The sequence below is a fragment of the Molossus molossus genome, unplaced genomic scaffold (genome assembly GCF_014108415.1).
Source record: "Molossus molossus isolate mMolMol1 unplaced genomic scaffold, mMolMol1.p scaffold_m16_p_18, whole genome shotgun sequence".
Classification (NCBI taxonomy): Eukaryota; Metazoa; Chordata; class Mammalia; order Chiroptera; family Molossidae; genus Molossus; species Molossus molossus.
In genome coordinates this window covers 25,160,642-25,183,725 of record NW_023425353.1, presented here as the reverse complement: position 1 = coordinate 25,183,725, position 23,084 = coordinate 25,160,642, and the positions used below count along the sequence as shown (strand labels likewise).

Below are 23,084 nucleotides of genomic sequence, written 5' to 3'. Positions count from 1 at the left end.
CATCTCAGTCTCGAAATATCTACCCATGGATTACACATAATCGTTGCAAAGAGAAACCGGTCGGTAACTTTGGAGAGAACTTGGGTGTATTCTTTTAACCAAGTAATCAAAGTTAATTTGACAACTAACGACACCTGTACTTTCAGATACACAGCCTCAGTTCTGTGATATTTCTGCCAAAGGTACTTAACCTGTATCTAATCAGGAAGAGACGACAGATAAACTCAAGGCCATAAAAGAAAAAGAAATTATGTAGAGGAAGAAAGTTGAATGGTGGTTGCCAGGGGATAGGGGAGGAGAGAATGAGGAATTGTTTAAAGGGTACAGAAATGAGCCCAGCTGATGTCGCTCAATGGATTGAGTGTCACCCATGGACTGAGAGGTCCCGGTTGGATTCCGATTCCGTGTCAGGGCACATGCCTGGGTTGCCCACTCCATCCCCAGTGGCAGGCGTGCAGGAGGCAGCCGATTGATGTTTCTCTCTCACATGGATGTTTCTATCTCTCTCTCCCTTCCTCTCTTTCTCTCTAAAAAAAATCAATAAAAACATATTTTACAAAAATAAAGGGTACAAAAATGAAAAGGAAGATAAAAGACTTCTGGAGATGAATGTGGTGATGGTTGCACAATAATGTGAAAATACTTAATTTCACTGAACTGTACACTTAAAATGGTTAATTTTATGTTGGGAAAATAAATACATAAAATAAGAAAATTTTAATTATGTTATCTGAAAAAAATATAGACATCTCTTTATATGTTTAAGGGTCATTTGTATTTCATTTCCCTGAACTGTGTTCATATTCTTTGCCCATTTTTCTACTATGTTGTTGGTCTTCCTTTTTTTGGTCTTCCTTTTTTTAATACCCACCCAAGGATATTTTTCCATTTATCTTCAGATAGAGTTGAGAGAGAGAAACACCAATTGGTTGCCAGGGACAAACCACAACCGAGATATGTGCCCTTGACCGTAATCGAACCCGAGACTCCCCGGTCTGTGGGCTGATGCTCTAACAGCTGAGCCAAACTGGCCAGGGCGGTCTTCTTTTCTTTTTTTAATCCTCAGCCGAGATCATTTTTTCATTTTTTTGTTCAGATAGAGTGGGAGGGAGAGAGAGAAAGAGAGAGAGAAACATCGACGTGAAAGGTACACATTGAGTGGCTGCCACCCGCACGACCAACCAGGGCCGGGGACAAACTGCAACCGATGTACATGCCCTCAGCGGGAACCGAACCCGGGTCTCTCTGGACCACAGGCCAATGCTCTAATCGCTGAGCCAAATTGGCCAGGGCTAGTGCCGTCTTCTTAATTTATATATAGATAAAAGAGGGAGGAGAGAGAGAGAGAGACAGAGTAGTCTCTTGTTTGTAATACTAGTTGCAATGTATTTTTTATATTCATTGTACATCTTTAATTTTACTCATGATATTACAAGTTTAACATGCAGAATATTTTAATGTAGTTGAATGTATAACTTTTTAAAAATACGTTTTAATTGATTTTTTAGAAAGAGGGAGAGAGAAACATCCATCGGCTGCCTCCTGCACGCCCCCTACTGGGGATCAAGCTCACAACCTGGGCATGTGCCCTGACTGGGAATCAAACTGGTACCTCTCAGTCCATGGAAGGATGCTCAATCCACTGAGCCACACCTGCTGGGTTGATTTTTTTTATTATTATTTGTTAGAGAGAGAGGAATAGAGAAGGAGAGAAGGAAAGAGAGAGAGAGAAAGAGAGAGAGAGAGAAAGAGAGAGAGAGAGAGAGAGAGAGAGAGAGAGACTCCTGCGCTCCCTCTACCAGGGATTTAGCCCACAACCCAGGTACAGACCCTGACCAGAAATCGAACCATTAACTTTTTGTGCACAGGATGATACCCAACCAACTGAGCCACATTGGCCAGAGCAAATGTATAATTTATTTTATATTCATTTTATATTCATTTATATTAATATAATTTATTTCATATTAATTTATAATTTAATTTATTCTCAATTTTGAGTCATAGCTAGACCTTCTCGACTCCAGGGTGTCTCATATGAGTTTACACACTTCATAATTTGAGAACCATGCTCAGACATTTGCCTCACCCGTTAGAATGTGATCTCTTCAAAAAGAGGAATAGGAGTTGAATCATCTGTGTCCCCAGCAGCCCACTATGCCTAGCACAGTGTAGAAGCTCAAGAAATGCTGTTGAATAAATAAATTCAACTGAACCAAAATCATCCTCTTCTCCTAAGTACTGTGAAGAATTCTCAGGTTCATGGAGCCATTCTCCCATTTCTTCCCTCCACCCCTACCCACAACCTCCCACCCCCACCCTCTGGCAGATATTCTCTATCTTTGGCTTTTCGTTATCTTTGTCTTTATTGTGTACATGGTCCATGATGCACCAGGTGTACCTCAGGGCTAGACTGCTTCTGAGTCATCCATTCATCATGGGACACCAAGCACACGTTGTTCAATAAATGTTTTAGGTGTGACTGTACAAGGGAGGGACCGCAACTCTTACCCCAGAACTTTCTCCCTAAAGTATGTTTATGCTTCTCTTCTGGTGTTTGGTCTGCCTTCTTAAAGTTTAGTAATTTGTGTTCCTGTCTCCTCATCCTGCTCATTCCCTTCTCAAATTCTTCGCGTTGATGTTTCCTTTGCCTCCCCCAGGACTTCAAAAGATGCTTCCAGGCCCAGGCAGAATACCATAGACTGAATGTTTGTGCCTCCCCATCCACCTCTCATTCTTATGTTGAAACCTAATCTCCAATGTGATGGAATTTGGAGGTGGGGTTTTGGGGAGATGGGAGTAGTGTCCTTATAAAAGAGATTCTCTTGCTCCTCCACCATGGGAGGACACAGAGAGAAGAGGGCTGTTTATGAACCAGGAAGCAAGTTCTCACCAGACCCTAAATCTACCGGCGCCTTAATCTTGGACTTGCCAGGCTCCAGAATTATGAGAAATAAATTTCTGTTGTCTATAAGCCACTAGTATATAGTATTCTTTTATAGCAGCCCGAATGGACTAAGACATTCCAGGGCTTCAAAAGACTGGCTTCTCACGAGTCAGGATTTAGCTGAAAGTCACCTCCCCTCAGACTTTCCTAAGCCCAAGGCTAACCCAGCTCTCCAGCCATTTGTTGTCAAATCATCTTGTTTTTGTTTTCTTCCCAGAACATCATTATCTGAAATTACTTTGTTTATTTGCATATTTGTTTATAATCAGAGTTCTCCCCCCTCCTCCAGTAATGTTAGCTCCTTGAAGTGTGGGACAAGGCTGCCTTGTTTCCTGGTATATTCTCATCCCCAAGGAAGGCTGACACATAGTAAGTGACTAATAAATAGTTGTTGAATGAATGAATGATGGTTGCCTATGAGCTCTTCCAGGGAAGGATTTAGATCTAAATAATGATGATGAAAATAATTATAATAGCTATTTATTGAACCTGACAAATGTACTAAACTTTACAGCTAGTACATTTCATAATTATCTCATTTAATCTTCATGACAACCCAGTGGAGTAGGAGTTATTTTTAATCCCCATTTGCCAGAGGAGTTTCATCACACAGCTAGTGCTAGACTGCTGATTTTCAAAGTGTTGTACCTAAGGAGCCATAGCTTCACCATTACCTAGGAATCTGTTTAAAATACACTTTCTTAGGCCCCACCCCAGACATACTGAATCAGAAATTCTGGGGTGGAGCATAGCAATCTGAATTTTAACAAACCCTCTAGGTAACTCTGATGCACTAGTGTGAAACCCTGTGGTAAAAGAAAGATGAAGCTCTGGCCAGTTTGGATCAGCAGTTAGAGCATCGGCCCAAAGATCAAAGGATCACGGGTTTGATTCCATCAAGGGCACATACCTGGGTTGCTGGTTCCATCACCAGTTGGGGTCATATGGGGAGCAACCAATCGATGTGTCTCTCTCCCATCAGTGTTTCTCTCTCTCTACCCCTTCCCTTCCTTCCACTCGCTCTAAAAAAAAAAAAAAAATCAATGGAAAAAATACCCTCAAGTGAGGATTAAAAGAAAAATGAGCTCAGACTTTTTTTTTTTAATTCAAGAAGATTTAATTAACATTAAGCATCTTTACTGACCATAATGGTATGAAATCAATGACAAGAAAACAACTGCAAACTACACAAACACATGGAAGCTAAATAACATGTTACTAAACAATGAATGAATTAACAATGAAATCAAAGAAAAAATCAAAAGATACCTTGAAACAAATGAAAATGAGAACAACTCAAAGTCTATGGGACACAGCAAACACAGTCCATTGTGATGGTTAATTCTGCATGTCAGCCCTGGCCGGTTTGGTTCAGCGGTTAGAGCGTCGGCCTGCGGTCCTGAGAGACCTGGGTTTGGTTCCCGCTAGGGGCACGTACCTCGGTTGCAGTTTGTCCCCGGCCCTGGTCGGTTGTGCGGGTGGCAGCCACTCGATGTGTCCCTTTCACGTCGATGTTTCTCTCTCTCTCTCTCTTCCTCTCTCTCCCTCCCACTCTATCTGTACAAAAAAATGGAAAAACGTCCTCCGGTGAGGATGAAAAAAAAAAAAAAATTCTGCATGTCAATTTGACTGAGCTAATGGATGCTCAGATAGCTGGACATATGCCCACACCTGGGCCTGATCCCCAGTGCAGGGCATGCAGGAGGCAGCCAATCGATGTTCTCACTCATCGATGTTTCTATCTCTCTCTCCCTCTTACTTCCTCTCTCTCTAAAATAAATAAAAGAAAAAAAATTTTTTTTTAAAGTGAGAGTTGAGGCTCTGGTGTTGAATCAACACAGGAACTCACAGTCAGAGACAACTTGAAGAAGTGTAAGCTCCACCCATCCTCACCTCATTATCTTCTGAAATGTTGAGTTGCTATGGCAGAGGTTTCATGGGATATTATTTAAATATTCAGAGGCCCATAGATTCCAGCAAACAAGAAGGCTTAAGAACACCCAAACGGTAACTTCTTCAGTTGAAAGCTTTGTTTGTTTGCTTACTTTGGGAGACAAGTAAAGGCTAAGAAGACAGGCTCTAGATGAGTAATACTGCCTGGGGTTTACTACTGCCTCCACTGGTTACTACCTGTATGACTTTGGGTAAGTTATTTTAAATCTCAAAGCCTCAGTTTCCTCATCTATAAAATGGGAATAATAATAGTACCTATTTAATAAGATTATTGTGAGATAATGAACATGAACAATTAGTACAGTGATTGGCAAATAGTTAGCAATCATTTGCTGAATATAAAACATAAGAAGCTAGCTGGGTAAAGGTGCAAAATTCTTGGAATGACTTGAAGTTCTCCAACCTGCTGCTTCATGCCCTCATGCTTTTATTGCTCTTGCTATTCTCTTGGTTTGGAATATCCCTTCTCTATTTCAAGTTTCTAACCATCAGGCCTTCTGTTCAGCTCAGGTGTCACTATAGCAGACAGAAGTACTCATATCTATCCTTTCTATTACTCTTATGTCTATGATTTCTACAAAAACTGTTCTTGTTTTTACTTGAAACTTGATTGTTGCTTGTTGTTAAATTCCCCCAGTTTACTCCGTTTCTATAGCTGCTTTCATTGCTGGTATGTACAAAACTAGGTTGTCGTGTGTTTACTCTTCACAGCGCATTGAGGTCTTCTGAGGAGTTAGGAGCAATAGAACTCTAAGAACTAAGGAAACTAAAGTAACTAAAGAAAAATCAAATACTATCAGGCTGCTGCTGTCACTGAGATGGCCACAGCCCTCTCCTGCCCTCTTTAAAATTCTTTAAAACTGCCCAAACATATAACCTTTGCTTTTCCATCAATAATCAAGCCGTTTTGTTGTTCTCCTTTTTGGATAAATAAAGCAATCATTTCCCACCTCCTTCTCCAACTTCTACCCCAGGCGCAAGTTCCCAGAAAGTGTGTTCAGGGGTCAGTATATAAACATCATAGCTACACACTCAAAATTTTCTCTTCCAGCTGACATCCATCCAGGAGCTGGTTTTACTAGTGCACCCATGTCTCTGTCCTTTGGGTGAGCTTCCTGCAGCCAACTGCCAAGGAGCTTCCTACTTACCTGAATATACATCGTTCTAGGTGCTCTTCATTCCATACTGAAGATCCCAGCTCCCATTTGGCTTCATTTTTCCTTCAGCCTAAAGAACTTCCTTTAGTATTTCTTCTAGTGCAGATCCGCTGGTCTTGTAGTTCAGGTCTTTGTTTTCTTTTTTCTGAAAATGTTTTTATTTCACCTTCACTCTAGAATATTAGGTTTTTCTGGATACTGAATTCTGGGTTGACAGTGTTGTGTTTTTCTTCTTTCAGCACTTTAAAAATATTGCTCCACTGTTTTCTGGCCTCCATTGTTTCTTGGACTCCAGCAGAGGGAGGGTGGACAGGACTGGAACTGTGTGGGGATACTTGGGATTTGGAGGGTGCTCAGAGCTCTTGCTGAGTTTCAGCCACACAGGATGGTGGTCACCTTACTCCTTCCCAGGGCTCTGGGGAGAGTCAGCGGCCGCTCCCTGGGAGATTCAACCCCATCCAGGTGGGACGGACTCTTTTTAAAAAAAACTGCATTATTGAAATATAATTCACATACCATACAATTTTCTCACTCAAATATACAATTCATTGTTTTTTACTATATTTATAGGGTTGTGCAACCATTGTCAAAATGAATTGTGATTAGATTAATGGACTAGAACATGTTTGTCTCCCCTGAAAGAAACCCCATACCCATTAACAGTCATTCCCATTCCCCTTTCATTCCCCAGCCCAGCCTTAAACAACCACCAATATATTTTCTGCCTTTATAGTTTTGCATATCCTGGATATTTCATTAAAGTGGAATCATAAAAACATATATGTGCCCTAGCCGTTTTGGCTCAGCGGTTAGAGCGTCAGCCTGTGGTCCAGAGAGACCCAGGTTCAGTTCCTGCTAAGGGCATGTACTTCGGTTGCAGTTTGTCCCTGGCCCTGGTTGGGTCATGCGGGTGGCAGCCATTCGATGTGTTCCTTTCACGTCGATGTTTCTCTCTCTCTCTCTTCCTCTCTCTCCCTCCTGCTCTGTCTGAATAAAAAATGGAAAAATGTCCTCGGGTAAGGATAAAAAAAAAATACACACACACACACACATATGATCTGTTGTGAATGGCTTCTTTCACTTTGCATATGTTTTCAAAGTTCATCCATGTAATAGCATCTATTGTTTTTATTGACAAATAATATTTTATATGGATATACCACATTGTTTTATCTATTCATCAATTGATGAACATTTGGGTTGTTTCTAACTTTTGGCTATTATGAATAATGCTATGAATACTCATGTATAAGTTTTTGTATGGGCATACGTTTTTATGTCTCTTGAAGAATATATATATATATACATATTTTTTTTTATCTTCACCGGAAGACATTCTTTCATTTTTTGTTCAGATAGAGTGGGAAGGAGAGAGAGAGAGAGAAACATTGATATGAAAGGGACATATCAAGTGGCTGCCACCCACATGACCCAACCGGGGCCAGGGACAAACTGCAACCGAGGTACATGCCCTCAATGGGAACCGAACCCAGGTCTCTCCAGACCGCAGGTCAACACTCCAACCGCTGAGCCAAACCGGCCAGGGCTATTTATACACACACACACACACACACACATATATATGTATATATATATAAACACACACACACATATATATACACATATATAAATAAATTTTTATATATTTATAAATTTATGTATTTATAATATATGTTTCTTATTAATAACACCAAAATTCTCTTCTATCTATTAAATGTCTTTGTTGCAAAGCCTTTACTCGTATTACCACAAATCCTCACTCAATCCTCTTTCCCAGGAATCATTATTCTCTGCTGTACAGAGAGAGAAATTGGAGCTCATAGACATAAGGCAACTTGTCTACACTCCATCAGTTAACATGGGTGGCACTGGAGCCACAACCCACATAGCATATAGGCTGTTCTCCGTGCCCTCTGTGCCTGCTATCATGTCCTGGGCCTGACTCTGTCCCAGAGCTCTCGTAACATGCCTCCTCCCCTCCTTTGGGGCATTTTTGGGAAGTTAGGCTGGCCTGAAATCCCAAGGGTGAGAGCTGTACACTTGATCCCCATGCTCTTTTCCCCAGCTGGCACTGGAGGCCAGGGGAGGGGCTCCCCCCGGGAGCTGGAAATAAAATGAAGGAAGGGCTGGGCTGAGCAGGGCAGTACTATACGAAGGTTAGGACACTGTGAGGGGGAGGTAAGGAGTTTTTTGCTTTGGGGTGTTTTGTTTTTGGCTCTTGGAGAGCAGGTGAGGTGGAGCTTGGCGGAGCTTTGCTGTGGATAGGGAGTGGGAGTGAGGAGTGAGGCCAGGACAAGCAGACGGGTAGTGCAAAGTGGGGGAGAGGGCTTTCACAGGCACGGCAGGCCTGAGGAGGCCCCTTCCCCAAGTTGTTAGAAGGAAAGAGTGATTTAACCTGACTGGGAAGGGGGCTTTTCTTCCATGACCACTCCTTGAGCCCCCTGCTCTGTTCCAGGCCCTCTCTGTGCTGGGAGTTAGGACTAGGGAGAACATCTCAGGGTCAGGCACCCAGGGCGAAGGCAGAAACAGACACTTGGCTAAAGTGTAGGAAGGGCAGTTTGAAGAAGAAATTTTGTGAGCCGTGTAAGAAGGCTTTCCAAGGAGTGGAAAGCAATGCAACTGGGGCTTCAAAGCTACAAACATTTAGCCCTGGGCCAGAGGAAGGCAATGCAAGTGGAGGGGACTACCTGTGCAAAAGCTGGAGCACAGGGGGCTAGGTGATAAAGTGGGGCAGGTGAGCCCAAGGCTATCAGCTAGAGCTGTGTTGTCCAGCATGGTTGCCAATAGCCATAGACACAGTGGCTATTTAAATTTAAATCAGTTAGCATTAAATAAAATTTTAAAAAAATCCAGCTCCTTACTAGCGTACTAGCAACATATCAAGTGCTCAATAGCCACATGAGGCTAATAGCTCTGGAAACAGAGAATAGATACAGAATGTCTCCATCATCGAAGAAAGGAAAATCCATTTAGTCAGTGGGAAGCCTCAGGAGGGTTTGGATTGCTCAAGGACCTACAGGAGAGCAGGCTTAGACTGGGCTGCCTGGCCTGTGTGGGCCTGACCTGTGATGTCTCTGGACTACAGTTGAGGGAACAGTCCCCAACAGTGTGAGGTGGTGTGACTCACCTCCTGCCAGCATGAAGTGGACTCTGCCCCCAGGGACAGGGATTAACCAGGCTGGGCCTCTAGCTCCAACTTGGGATCCCTGATCAATGTGATCAGAGCCAGAGTCAGAGAAACATGGAGTGAGTGGTACTAGGGAGGGAGGAGCTGCTGCTGAGTGGGGCTGAGCGTGGGAACTGAGGGGGTCTCCAGTTGGTGTGCATGGGGTTGGACAGGAGAAGGGGTGGGGAAGGTGTCTATGAGTTGAGAGGGGAGACCAGAGTGGAAGCTTGCTGGATAGGGGTTGAGTTGTACTTTATTAAATGATGAGAGAGAGGAAGCCCTCCCAGTCCACCGTAATGAGCTGTTTCTGCTTCCTTCCCAGGTCCAATGCAGTCCAGCTGACAAGGATGGAATATGCCATGAAGTCCCTCAGCCTTCTCAACCCCAAGTCCCTATCCAGGTGAGGAGAGCCAAGGGTAGAAGGGAAGGGGAGCTACCTGTGAGCTGTAGGGCAGAGCTTCTCAAATTTCAGTGCCACATAAGTCACTTGGGTATCTTGATAAAATGCAGATTCTGAATCCGGAGGTCTGGAGTAGGACCCAAGATTTTGCACTTCCAACAAGCCCTCAGGTGGCGTTAATGCTTGGTTCACAGCCCCAACCAGCACCACACTGTGCTTGGTGCTTCATTCTGGATCTCATTTAAACCTCACCACAGTTTAGGGAAGTGAGAATTATTATACCGAATTAATAGAGGAGGAAACTGGGACACAGGGTGGATGCTCTCAGTCACCTAGCAAATAGGTTGTGGGGCCAGGATTCCCTGCCTGACTCCAAAACCCAGGTTTCCTCCACAACTTTGATTCTACATTGTGTATGTCAGAGTTCATGCCCTGGCCGGTTTGGTTCAGCGGTTGGAGCATCGGCTCGCGGTCTGGAGAGACCCGGGTTTGGTTCCCGCTAAGGGCACATACCTCATACCTCCCTTGCAGTTTGTCCCCGGCCCCGGTTGGGGTTGTGTGGGTGGCAACCACTCGAGGTGTCTCTCTCGCATTGATCTTTCTCTCTCTCTTCCTCCCTCTCTCCCTCTCACTCTATGAATGCAAAAAGTGTCCTCGGGTGAGGATTAAAAACAAAACAAAAATACCTTACACTGATGTCAGCTTTGCCAATTCATCTCACTTTACAGGTGAGAAGAGTGAGGCCAAGAGAGGAAAGTGGAATTGGGAGAACGTGGGGTGGGTCTGCTCTCACTTTGTTCCTCCTCATGGCCGGAGAACCAGCAGAGTCAGTATCACTTAGGAACTTATTAGACATACAGAATCTCAGAGCCCACCCAGACCTACTGAATCAGAATCTGCATTTCACCAAGATCCCCAGAGGACATATGCCCATTAAAGTCTGCGATGCACTGAGGTAGCTGACTTTTGAGTAAGGCTATCGCAGGGTTGGCAGGTAGTAAGAAAGGAGGAATATGGTGAGCTCAGCCTAGAGGGATTGGGAAGTGAGTTACCCTGCTATGGGGTGAGAGCTGGGAAGAAGCGGACAGCTTATTCTAATGCCCAAAACCACCCCTAGGTATGTGGCAGTGAGCACCTCAGTGGTGACCCAGCAGCTGCTGTCAGAGCCCAGCCCAGAGGCCCTCAGAGTCCGGCCCTGCAAAGTGAGCACCCAGGACCGGAGTGTGCGGAAAGGCATCATGGCGCACAGTCTGGAGGACCTCCTCCGCAAGGTGAGGGGTGGGCCTGACCTCTGCACAGCCCCAGCACTGAGACCTTGGCTCAGAGTTGGCCCTGCCTGCTGCCTCTGTCCTCCAGGTCATGAGCTGGGAGTTCAGCAAGAATGAAGTTCATGGCTCACATGGTAAAAAGATTTTCTTTCTCAGGCCAGGTCAAATGGGTTGGTAGTGCCTGCCTGGAGTGCTGTCCAGTTGATTAGTGATGTCTGTCTGTTGACAGGGGAGGGTTAGAATAGTGTCTTCCTAGTGGTATTTTCAAAGCATATTTTCTTTCTGGAAAGATCCTTAGGTTGCCTTTTCTAATTGTTCTTAAACTTGTAGAAGTGCCTGGAAGTTGGGGAAATGGGCAAGATTTTAGACTTTCCCTTCCCCATCTCCTCCCTTCAGCCAGGGCAGTTCTCAGTCTGCCTCCTACGTTGGCCTTCCATGCAAGCCCTTTTCTCTAGCAGTGGAAGACTTTCTTCAAACTGTTAATCAGGCAAACTTTCAGTGGAGGAAACCAAGGATATACAGTGCTTGTAGATGGAGTCACAGCAGGCAAGAATGACACCCTTCCCCATTTCCAGGCTCCCTCTCCACAGGTTGGGGGAATCTTCTCCTACTGCCCAGCTGACAGCTTCACCTATTCTGGCTCCAGGTTAGTCATGCGCTTCACTGCCCCTGAGCATATCAGCTCCAGTGGGCGGGACCCTGTTTATCCGCAAGTCCAGAGGCCTGACATAGTTCACAGTTCAAATGTTTGAATTAGGCTTCCAATTACTAGTCTGTTTAACATATAGAAATCATAGCCAACCTAACCCTCTATTGTAGGTACTCTCTCCCATTTCTCTGAATTAGGTCCATTCTTCCTGGAAGCCAATTTCCCCTCCCCTGTGAGGCTTCTGGTTGTTCCAGACTACATTTCTTGTGCCTTGAATCAAAAGGGCTCTTTCACACTTGAGTCTAGACTCTGCACTATTTTTCACCCTGAGGTTTGGGGACCACCTTATGCATTAAAATGACCTTGTTAACACATGGCTTCCCAGACTTCTTCCCCTGAGACTGACTAGGTCAAGAGTGAGACATAGGAATTGCAATTTTTAGCAGGTTCTTCGGGAAACTCTTACAACCACTGAGTTTGGGAATTCCTAGTCAGAGCCCTAACTCCAGAGGATATAAGGAACAGCAGTGAGGGTCCAGCTTTCTAAGATGGACCACAGGTCAGAAGTAAAAGTTACCAATAGAGCAGGGAGGACATCCTTCTATCTAGACTGCCTTTCCAAATTTGGCAACAGAAAGAAAGGAGCAGAGAGAGTGAGGGAAGAGAGTAAGGAGATATGGTTGGCAGAGACCAAGGTATGAAGTCCCTTATTGGCGATGGCAGAAAACAGTTGTGTTTCATGTTAAAAGCTAATACTAAGCTATTGGAGGATTAAAAAAACAAAAAAACAAAAAACTAATTTTGAAACAATTTCAAACTAACAAAAGTTGCAAGGACAATATGAGACTTCCTGAAACCCTTGAGAGTAAGTTGTCAACCTGATGCCTATCATTCTTGGATACTTTAATACAACCATTAAAATCAAGGAAAATACAATATTATGTAACTACCATTTGACCTTGAGACTCCATTGAAGTGTTTCCAATTATTCCAATAATGTGCTTTATACCAAAAGGACTCAGGTTGAGGTCAAGTGTTCTATTTAATTATGACCCTCTTTTTAAATGTATTGATTGATTGATTGATTGATTGATTGATTGATTGATTTGACAGAGAGAGAGACAAAGAGAGAGATGAAGGGAGGGAGAGAGAGAAACAGACAGAGAGACATCGATTGGTTGAGGTAATGGGGATAATGCTGTAAATAACTGAGCTGTCTGGCCAGGGAATTGTGCATCTCTTTAGCCTCCTTCAATCTGAAATAGTTCTTTAGTTTCCTTGACTTTCATGGCCTTGACTGTTGTGAAGATTATAAACCAGTTGTTTTGTTTACTCTCCTTTAGTTTAGAATTATTTAATTGCATACAATTTTGTTTTGTCACATTACTGTTTAACTTTGAATATTTGAATGAAAAGGTATAGTCAGGGCCCTGACTGGGTAGCTCAGTTGGTTAGAGCATCGTCTCAATATACTAGGTTTGGGAGTTTGATCCCTAGTCAGGACACATACAAGAATCAACCAATGAATGCATAAATAAGTGGAACAAAATATCTGTTTCTCTCTTTCTCTAAAATATAAGTAAAAGAAAATTTAAAAGGTACAGTCAGGCTTCTCTATATAAAGTTATTACTTTTCCCTTTGTGTTAATTATTTTCTAGGGAAGTACTTTGTACTAAGTAAAAGCTCATTCTGCATCTAAATTTTCAAGTTACTCATTTACTTATATCAAAAAGGACTCAAGTATCCCCATTTAAATGGGATATAACGATGGTAACAGATTATTTATTGATGCTCAAATTGTCCCAGATTTGGCCAGTGGGACTGACTCCCTTTAGCCCCATTTCTCTGTTGTGCTTTCTGACTTTCTGGAGCAACAAGATATTTCAGGCTCATCTTGTACTTTCCCTGACCTAGCCCTTGAGTTCATTATTTTTTTCTAAGGAGGTCTGCTTCATTTCAGTGCAGAATAGTATTCAGAAACCAAGGTCTAGGAGCTAGGTGTATTCATTGCTGTTGGTGTGTTGCTCATCCCAAGCCTATACTAAAGGACTGTAAGCAGAAAAACATGTTTGCGCTCTGGCCGCTTTGGCTCAGCAGTTAGAGCCTCGGCCTGCGGACCAATGAGTTGCGGGTTTGATTCTGGCCAAGGGCACGTACCTCGGTTGCGGTTCATCCCCAACCCTGGTTGGGGTCATGCGGAAGGCAACCAGTCGATGTGTCTCTCTCACATCAATGTTTCTCTCCCTTTCCCTTTCTCCCTCTCTCTCTTTCCACTCTATCTGAACAAAAATGGAAAAAATATCCTCGGGTGAGGATTAAAAGAAAAAAGAGAAAAATATGTTTTCTAGTGAATCCAAGTAAGAAAAATGAAAATTCTGCTATTCTGAGATAACTAATGGTGTGACTGTGAATGTCCTAAATATTCTATCCTTATATATAATTTACTTAAATGGGGTTATGTAGTATGGAGCCTGACTTTTCATCCTATGACATGTCATGGGTCTCTTTCCATTTTAATTAGTATAGTATAAAATTTAGTCAATACACATTATGGAGTATGTACTTTGCCAAATGACTTATATATAGCATTTTTTATCATCATAACCTTGAGGTAGTTATTCCCATTTTCTAGGAGCAGAGGCTAAGTTTATTCACTGGGATTTAAACCCAGACTATCAACTCATACACTTTTGCATTTCATCATTGTGAAGGTTCTAAGACTGTACTTGCCTTAACTCTTTAGATGATGAAACTAGTTTAGAGAAATGAGGTGACTTGACTAAGTTTAGAACAATGAAGTAGGGAAACTAGAATTCAAACCTAGGTCTGTTCATCTCTAGAGTTGCACTATCCAAGGCAGTAGCTACTTCTTACATGTGGTGACTGAATTCTTAAAACATATGTAGCTGAAATTGAGATGTGCTTAATAGAAAGTACACATAAGATTTTGAAGACAATATGAAAAAATGTAAAATCATAAATTTTTATCTTATATATATTTTAGAGTGAATTAAATATATTACAAATAATTTCACCTGTTTTTATTTTTTGTTTTTAATATTTTTTATTGATTTTTAAGAGAGAGAGATAGAAACATTGATGTGAGAAACATCGATTGGCTGCCTCCTGCATGCTCTCCACCAGGGATCAAGCCCAAAACTCGGGCATGTACCCTGACCATGAATTGAACCAGAACCTCTCAGTTCATGGGACAATACTCAATCCACTGAGCCACACCGGCCAGGCACCTGTTTTTATTTTAATGTGGCTATGAGAAATTTTAAAATTACATATGTGAAATAAAGAGCATCAGTGCAAAATTGGCAGTTAACGTTATATTTAGTGGCGGAATTCTGAAAGCTTTCCCCTAAAGTCAGGAATAAGATAAGAATCTACTCTTGCCACTTCTATTCAACATTATACTGGAAGTTCTAGCTAGGGTAATTTGGCTAGATTATTTAAAAAGGCATCTAATTGGAAAAGAAGAAGTGAAACTATCTCTATTTGCAGATGATAATCTTGTATATTGAAAACTCTTAGGAATCCAGACACACATGTGCACACACACATACACTCACACACACACACACACACACACACAATTAGAGCTAATAAATGAGTTCAGCAAGGTTGTAAGATATAAGATCAATATATAAAAATCAGTTGTAATTTCATACACTGGCAATAAACAATCTAAAATAAAATTAAGAAAACAATTTATAATAATATCAATAAAAATAAAATATTTAAGAATAAAATTAATAAAAATATAAGACTTACAGATTGAATATTAACATTGTTGAAATAAATTAAACTGAAGAACTAAAGAAGATCTAAATAATGAAAAGACAGATGTGCTCAGGGATTGGAAGATTAGTGTTAAAATGGCAATATTCCCCAACTTGGTCTGCAGATTCCGTACAATCCCCATCAAAATCCCAGCTTCACCCTGGCCAGTGTTGCTAAATGGTTAGAGCACCAGCCCATGCACCAAAGGGTTGTGGGTTTGATTCCCAGTCAAGGGCACATACCTGGGTTGTAGGTTCAATCCTTGACCCCGGTCAGGACCTATGATAGGAGGCAATCAGTCAATGTGTCTCTTACCTCTCTCTCTCTCATTCTTTCTCCCTCTTCCTCCCTTCCACTCTCTCTAAAAAAATCAATGGAAAAAAATATCTTTGAGTGAGGATTAACAATAACAACAAATTCCAGCTTCTCTTTTTGTAGATATTGACAAACTGATTCTAAAATTCATATAGAAATACAGCCTGGCTGGTGTGGCTCAGTGGATTGAGCGTTGTCCCATGGACTGAGAGGTCCTGTTTCGATTCCTGGTCAGGGCATATGCCCGGCTTGTGGGCTTGATGCCCAGGAGTGTGCAGGGGGCAGTTGATTGATGTTTGTCTCTCACATCGATATTTCTATCTCTCTTCCTTCCTCTCTCTCTAAAAAAAATCAATAAAAACATATTTAAAAAAAATAGAAACTTACATATGTGGCTTCCATTATATTTTTACTGGACAGAACTCTTCTAGAATATTAACCATGATGATGCCAAGTACCAAGAGATACCATCTCACAGAAAGAACCTGAGTTCCAGTCCCAATCCATAGACCCTGGCCCACTTGTTCTTTCCCTGTGAGCTGAGGGGGTGATATGGGCCTTCGCCATACCAGCTCTGTGGTTGCATGGGGATGGCAGAAGCATAACTAACCTTATTCCCCAGGTCCGGGACATTCTGAAACTGGCAGACAAGCCTTTCTTCCTAGTGCTGGAGGAAGATGGCACAGCAGTAGAGACAGAAGATTATTTCCAAACCCTGGCAGACGACACAGTGTTTATGGTCCTCCAGAAGGGGCAGAAATGGCAGCCCCCATCAGAGCAGGTGAGGTACCACCTGTGGAGCGAGGACACTGGGAGTCAGAAGTCCTTGAGAAGTGCCAACCTTGTGCTTGTCTTGATGCAGGGCTCTAGGTACCAACTCTCCCTCTCCCATAAGCCTGCCAAGAAGATCGATGTGGCTCGTGTAACTTTCGACTTGTACAAGATGAACCCACAGGACTTCATTGGCTGCCTGAACATAAAGGCTACTCTCTATGGCACATACTCCCTTTCCTACAATCTTCACTGCTATGGGGCCAAGCGCGTCATGAAGTGAGTGAATTAGAATTAGCTGGGGACAGGGTGGGTTTGCAGCAATGGGAGAACCTCTCTCTGCTCACATGGATCTCAGCTTTTTAGAGCCTGGAACTGGTATTGATGCTGACAAAGCATGACAGTTAGCATTTGCTAGATCTTATGGCTGAACTGATGCTTTAGATTTCACTAGTGTATGCCAAAGGGGTACACATACTCCTCCAAGTAGAGTCAGGATATATTTAGTTTTTATAATTATCTTCCACTATAACAATTATTTTTTTCACTTAAAATAGTAAGTTTTCCTACATAGTCTTCTAATCAGCTGTTAAAAATGAACGCATGTCAGAGATTTTATTGAACTCATTGTGAGAAAACCAGCAAGAAGTTACAATCAGTTCAAATGAGAGTTAAAAACCTCACCTATGTACAGGTCCATCAGGAATACTAAAATAGCCCTGGCCGGTTTGGCTCAGTGGTTAGAGTGTCAGCCTGCAGTCCAGAGAGACTTGGGTTCGGTTTCCACGTACTTTGGTTGCAGTTTGTCCCCGGCCGTGTGGGTGGCAGCCACTTGATGTGTCCCTTCCATGTCGATGTTTCTCTCGCTCTCTCTCTCTCTCCTCCTCTCTCTCCCTCCTACTCTATCTAAACAAAAAATGGAAAAATGTCCTCGGGTGAGGAAAGAAAAAAAAAAAAAAGAATGCTAAACTAAATTTATAAATACAAAATTGGATTTTTCCATGGTGGTGGGAACTGTGAAATAATTTTCCTCCATAGAACAGAATTAATTTGCATATTTATGGGCAATAGCCATTTGTATTATTTAATGAACTTTTAAAACTTTTTATTTTACTTTTGAAAAAAAATTTTTCTTTTTTAATTTATTGATTGATAGAGAAAGAAAGAGAAACATTGATTTGTTGTTCCACTTATTTATGCATGCACTGGTTGCTTCTTATATGTGCCCTGACAAGGGATAGAACACACAACTTTGGCATAGGGGGACAATGCTTTAACCAACTGAGTTATCTGGCTAGAGCTATTTTACTTTTGAAAGTCCTAATCAAGCCCTGGCCAGGTAGGGGGTGGGGGTCAGTTGGTTAGAGCATCATCTTGATATCCTAAGGTTAAGGTTTGATCCCCAGTCAGGGCACATATAAGAATCACCCAATGAATGCATAAAAACAAGTAGAACAACAAACCGATGTCTCTCCCTCCCTCCCTTACACTCTCTCTAAAATCAATTAATAAGATTTTTTTAAATTCTTAAAAAATAAAAAGAAAGCCCTAATGAAATATCACAAGAGACCTACTAAATCATAAGACGAGGAATGTTCAGGTAGTGTGTCCCAAACTCAGCTGCTCCAGCAGTGCTCTCGAGCAATTTTACCCCATTAGGTGGATGTAGCCACTGACCAGAGGCCATCCAGTCAGTCCAGCGTCACAAAGCTAAGGAGTACCAGAAAGTGATATCCTGCCTGTTTCTACTGATAGATTCTACTCTTCTCCAATTGCTTCATTTAGTGTTTACTCAGTACCCACTGTGCACCTGGCCCTATGCTGTAAGCTAAAGAACAAGATGTCAGAACAAACTCCACTAGGGCAAGAATTTCTGTTCCCTCCAGTACCTTGATGAATGCTGGCAGAGAGCAGTAATTCAAATGACTGTAGAATGAATGAAGATGCATATGATCCTTGTTTTCAGGGGGGCTTCTGAGAAATCCTTCTCAGCGTCTCCAGAGTTCTGCCAAAACCTATGTAGCTGGCGCATAACAGACTTTGGCTTTCTGACTTTATTCTCTGCAGACTGAGTATGCAGATGAGGGGGCCTGAGGCTTCGTGGTTCTGCTTGCCAGAGATGACACTCACTGGCAGACTTGAGCCTCATTCTATAACTAGAATTCCATTTTCTTCCTTTACCATATCAGGCCCTCTTTTGTTTTGATCCTGCTGCCAGTAGTTTGCAGATTTCAATATACAGAGCAAGAAGTTTCAGTCCACTTGGGGGAAGTGGGACTCTCAGACCTAAACCTGGGAGACATCTTGGTATCAAAAAACAATTGCACCCAGCTGGTGTGGCTCAGTGGATTGAGAGTCATACCATGAACTGAGAAGTCCCTGTTCAATTCCTGGTCAGGGTACATGCCCGGGTTGCAGGCTCGATCCCCAGTGGCAGGTTTGCAGGGGACAACCGATCGATGTTTCTCTCTCACACTGATGTTTCTATATCTCTCTCTCTTCCTAAAAAATCAATGAAAACATTAAAAAAAAAATTCAGCCCTGAATAGCTCAGTTGGTTAGAGCATCATCCCCATACAACAAGGTTGTGGGTTCAATCCCTGATCAGGGCACATACAAGAATACATAAAATGCCCTGACTGGTTTGGCTCAGCAGTTATTAGAGCATTGGCCCGAGGACCCAAGAGTCTCAGGTTCAATTCCCAGTCAAGGGCACATACCTGAGTTGCAGATTCAAACAACAGACCTGGTCAGGGTCTTTCGGAAGGTAACCAATCAATGTGGGCACATCGATGTTTCTCTCTCTCTCTCTCTCTCTCTCTCTCTCTCGCCCCCCCTCCCTCCCTTCCTTCCACTCTATCTAAAAAAAATCAATGGAAAAATATCCTTGGGTAAGAATTAACAGGAAAAAAAAAAAAGAATGCATACATGAGTGGAACAACAAATCCATGTTTCTCTCCCTTCCTCTCTCTCTGTAAAATCAATCAGTACATTTTTTTTTTTAATTGCAAGCTGCAGTGTAGTGACGTGGTGTTGGCTAGTGGTTAGTTGTTTTCTTTTTAATCCTCACCCAAGGATATTTTCCTATTTAATTTTCAGACAGAGTGTGAGGAAGGGAGGGAAAGAGAGAGAGAGAGAGAAACATTAATTGGTTGCCTCCTGCACAACCCCAACCAGGGCTGGGGACTGAACCACAACCGAAGTACGTGCCCTTGACCAGAATCAAACCCGAGACTCTTTGGTCCACAGGCTGACACGCTAACTGCTGAGCCAAACTGGCCAGGGCTGTTGTTGATTTTGTAATTGTGCTAAAATATACATCACATAAAATTTACCATTTTAACTACTTTTAGGTGTACAATTCAGTGATATTCACAATGTTGTGCAACCATCACCACTATCCATTTCCAGAACATTTTCATCATCCCAAACTGAAACTCTGTACCCATTAAACACTATCTCTCCCCTCCTCCTCCCCCTAGACCCTGGTAACCTCTGTTCTACTTTCTATCTTTGTTAATTTGCCTATTCTAGGGCTCTCATACAAGTGGAATCATATAAGATTGTGCTTTTGTGTCTGGCTTATTTCACTTAGCACAATGTTTTCAAGTTTCATCCATGTTGTAACATATGTTAGAATTTCATTCCTATTTAGCTGGTTTTAAGGCTGGATTCTCTAACTTAAGAAATGATTATACATCTCAAGTATAACCTTTACTTTAAAAATATATGTATATATATATACATACATATATATATATATATTAATCCTCACCCAAGGATATTTTTCCATTTTTGCTCAGATAGAGTGGGAGGGAGAGAGAGGAAGTGAAAGAGAGAGAGAAACATCACCACAAAAGGGACACATCGAGTGGCTGCCTCCCACACAACCCCAAACAGGGCCAGGAACAAACTGCAACCAAGGTACGTGCCTTAGCAGGAACTGAACCCAAGTCTCTGTGGACTGCGGGCTGATGCTCTAACCGCTGAGCCAAACCGGCCAGGGCCATTTTAAAATATTTTTATGTGTAGATGTTTTTGGTTCTAATTGTCTTTCTGCCCCACCCCACCTCCACCAGAATTTATTTTTTACTTTATTTATTTATATTTTTTAGAGAGAGGAACATTGATTTGTTGTTCCACTTATTTATGCATTCATTGGTTGCTTCTTGTATGTGGCCTGACCAGGGATCAAACCAACAATCTTGGCGTATGGGGACAATGCTCTAACCAACTAAGCTACCTGGCCAGGGCCTCCACCAGAATTTATTGAATGAAGGTTAATAGAAGACAAGTTTATGTTTTGTTTTTTTTAAGATCTTACTGATTTTTAGAGAGAGAGGAAGAGAGAGGGAGAGATAGGAGCATCCATGTGAGAGTGAAACATCCACCAGCTGCCTCTCACACCTCCCTGGGCATGGCCTCGACCAGTAATTGAACCGGCAATCCTTCAGTGCATGGGACAGCGCCTAACCAACTGAGCCACACTGGCCAGGGCTAGAAGACAAGTTTTAATATCAGTCAGGAAGTATTTATTTTCCTTTTGTTTTCCCATCTCCGATCCCCCCTAGGACTGACACCCCTAGTGACTCACCTATCTCTTTTAAACAGATCTGGCTAAGAACTTGGTTAAAGTAGTCAGGCATTCAACCAGCTACTCTGCCCTTCTACACATCAGGCCCCATGTAAAGTGATTTATATTATTTCAACCTCCTAACCCTGTGTGGGATCAAAATGGTATTTTCAGCCCAGCTGGTGTGGCTCAGTGGTTGAACATCGTCCCACACACCAAGAGCTCAGTTCAATTCTGGGTCAGGGAACATGCCTGGGTTTCTGGCTTGATCCCCAGTGAGGGGCATGCAGGAGGCAGCCGATTGATGTTTTTCTGTCGTCGATGTTTCTATCCCTCTCTCCCTCTCCCTCTCTCTCTAAAAATAATCAATTTTTAAAAATGGCATTTTCATGCCCAACACTCTGAAAATTAGCTTGACTACAAATGACTTGAAAAGGCCTCAAAGTCTAGAAGAGATGTTGTGAAGGGCAGAGTTATGATCTTCGTGTTATGTAGATCAATATGGCTGTTCCAAGAGATATTAAAAAAAAAAAAAAAGACCTTGTTAAATAAGTTTGAATTTTGGACCTCTCAATTAAGGTACAATGTCAGGTGATGCCTGTAGACCTCCTATTTGCTGGAGGAAAGCAGCATCTGTTCCTGTTTTCTTTGTGTTTTGACTCTATTGCCTTCTCATTCCACCCAGGGAAGCTCTTCGCTGGGCCCTCTTCAGCATGCAGGCCACAGGTCACATGCTGCTTGGCACCTCCTGTTACATGCAGCAGCTTCTGGATGCCACAGAGGAAGGGCAGCCTCCCAAGGTCAAGGCCCCATCTCTCATCCCAACCTGTCTGAAGATACTGCAATGAAGGCCCAAGTCCTTGGGGCCTTCCCCAGCTAAGGACTAGACTGGGAACCCCATGCTCACCTAATAGCACCCACAAGCCTGACAGTTAGAGAGCTTCTTACCTTCCTACATTGCCCTTACCCCCACAGGACTATGGATGTGGAAGCAGGGGGAAGGGCTGGAAATCTGGGATGGGATGGATGGCCAAAGGAAACTGAGGGTTTTTGACCTGGCCCAGCTCCCTCCTGTCCAAGGTAGCTTAGCTGACCAAGACTGGTTACCAGCAGGCTAGGCACGAAGTCTGCCCCTCAGCTGCCTGTCTTCACATGCTGTATTTTCACCACACTCCCTACCTTCTGGCCCACATCCCTAATGCTCTTGAGTGAATAGTCAGGTCCATTAGTGTACAGCATTAGAGAGTTGGCAATAAATGATTTCTGCTGATACATATCTTTGTCTGTATTCTTTGGGGATGAGGGTGGGGTTCTATCTGGAAGGTTGGAAAGGTCAAAGGGAAAAGAGGAATATATTGTCAAATCATTCTCCAAAATGTGGGGTTATAGGAAACAGCACTTTTTCTGCCCCAAACAATTTTTTTTACAGTTGATTCTGGAACTAATGTCTATTTAATCAGAGACTCGAGCTAACCATATAATCCATATACTAAATGACAATTTACAAAATAAATTTGCCTATCAGAAGAGTTTTGCTTGGTAGGGTGGGATTAAGGCATTCTTCTAATTTCTCACTGTTGCATTTTATTATAACCTTCTTTTTAAAAATAATTTTCTTTTAATTTTTTCTTTATTTATAGTAGAAAGAGAAGAAGAGAGAGGTAGAGAGAGATGGAAACATTGACGAGTGAGAACATCAATTGGCTGCCTCCTGCATGCCCCCCCCCACACACACACACAGACACTGGGGGTTGGGCCCACAACCTGGGCATGTGCCCTGACCAGGAATCAAACTGGTGACCTCTTGGTGATTGTCGATGCTCAACTACTGAGCCACACCAGCCGGGCTTATTACAACCTTGTAAGTGTTTAGGTGGTAAAGCATTAACCAAACTATAACAGCTCTCAGTCAGTGCCTTCCCTAGCTTACCAGACAGTTCAGAACTTTCAGCCTTAGGACTTCAAAATGAGCTGTTAGATAACCACAAAGAATATTAATTTCTCATCAGTGTGAGCTGGCATTTTTCAATATAGGGCAACTCAAACAAAACAAGCAAGAAAGGCTAAGTTTGCAGGTGACTGTGGTTTAGTCTGT

The 23,084-nt window shown here is 42.5% G+C and overlaps 1 protein-coding gene across 3 annotated transcripts; it reads left to right on the top strand.

Moving 5' to 3' along the window:
- Positions 1-8,172: 8,172 nt before the first annotated feature.
- Positions 8,173-22,265, top strand: CIDEC (cell death inducing DFFA like effector c). Of its 3 annotated transcripts, none has more exons than XM_036266874.1 (6): positions 8,173-8,235; positions 9,546-9,623; positions 10,741-10,894; positions 16,268-16,426; positions 16,508-16,695; positions 21,675-22,265. In XM_036266874.1, the coding sequence occupies exons 2-6, from the start codon at positions 9,571-9,573 to the stop codon at positions 21,835-21,837; spliced, it is 717 nt and encodes a 238-aa protein (XP_036122767.1). In that variant the 5' UTR covers positions 8,173-8,235; positions 9,546-9,570; the 3' UTR covers positions 21,838-22,265. The 3 variants fall into 3 exon arrangements, with proteins under 3 accessions (XP_036122767.1, XP_036122768.1, XP_036122766.1); XM_036266875.1 differs by lacking the exon at positions 8,173-8,235 and adding an exon at positions 8,266-8,286; XM_036266873.1 differs by lacking the exon at positions 8,173-8,235 and adding an exon at positions 9,236-9,303.
- Positions 22,266-23,084: the final 819 nt, after the last annotated feature.

Excerpts from the sequence above, each read along its gene's own strand:
- CIDEC (XM_036266873.1), top strand. Across the intron at positions 10,895-16,267 it reads TGGAGGACCTCCTCCGCAAG|GTCCGGGACATTCTGAAACT; the intron begins GTGAGGGGTGGG and ends CTTATTCCCCAG. Across the intron at positions 16,696-21,674 it reads GGGGCCAAGCGCGTCATGAA|GGAAGCTCTTCGCTGGGCCC; the intron begins GTGAGTGAATTA and ends CATTCCACCCAG.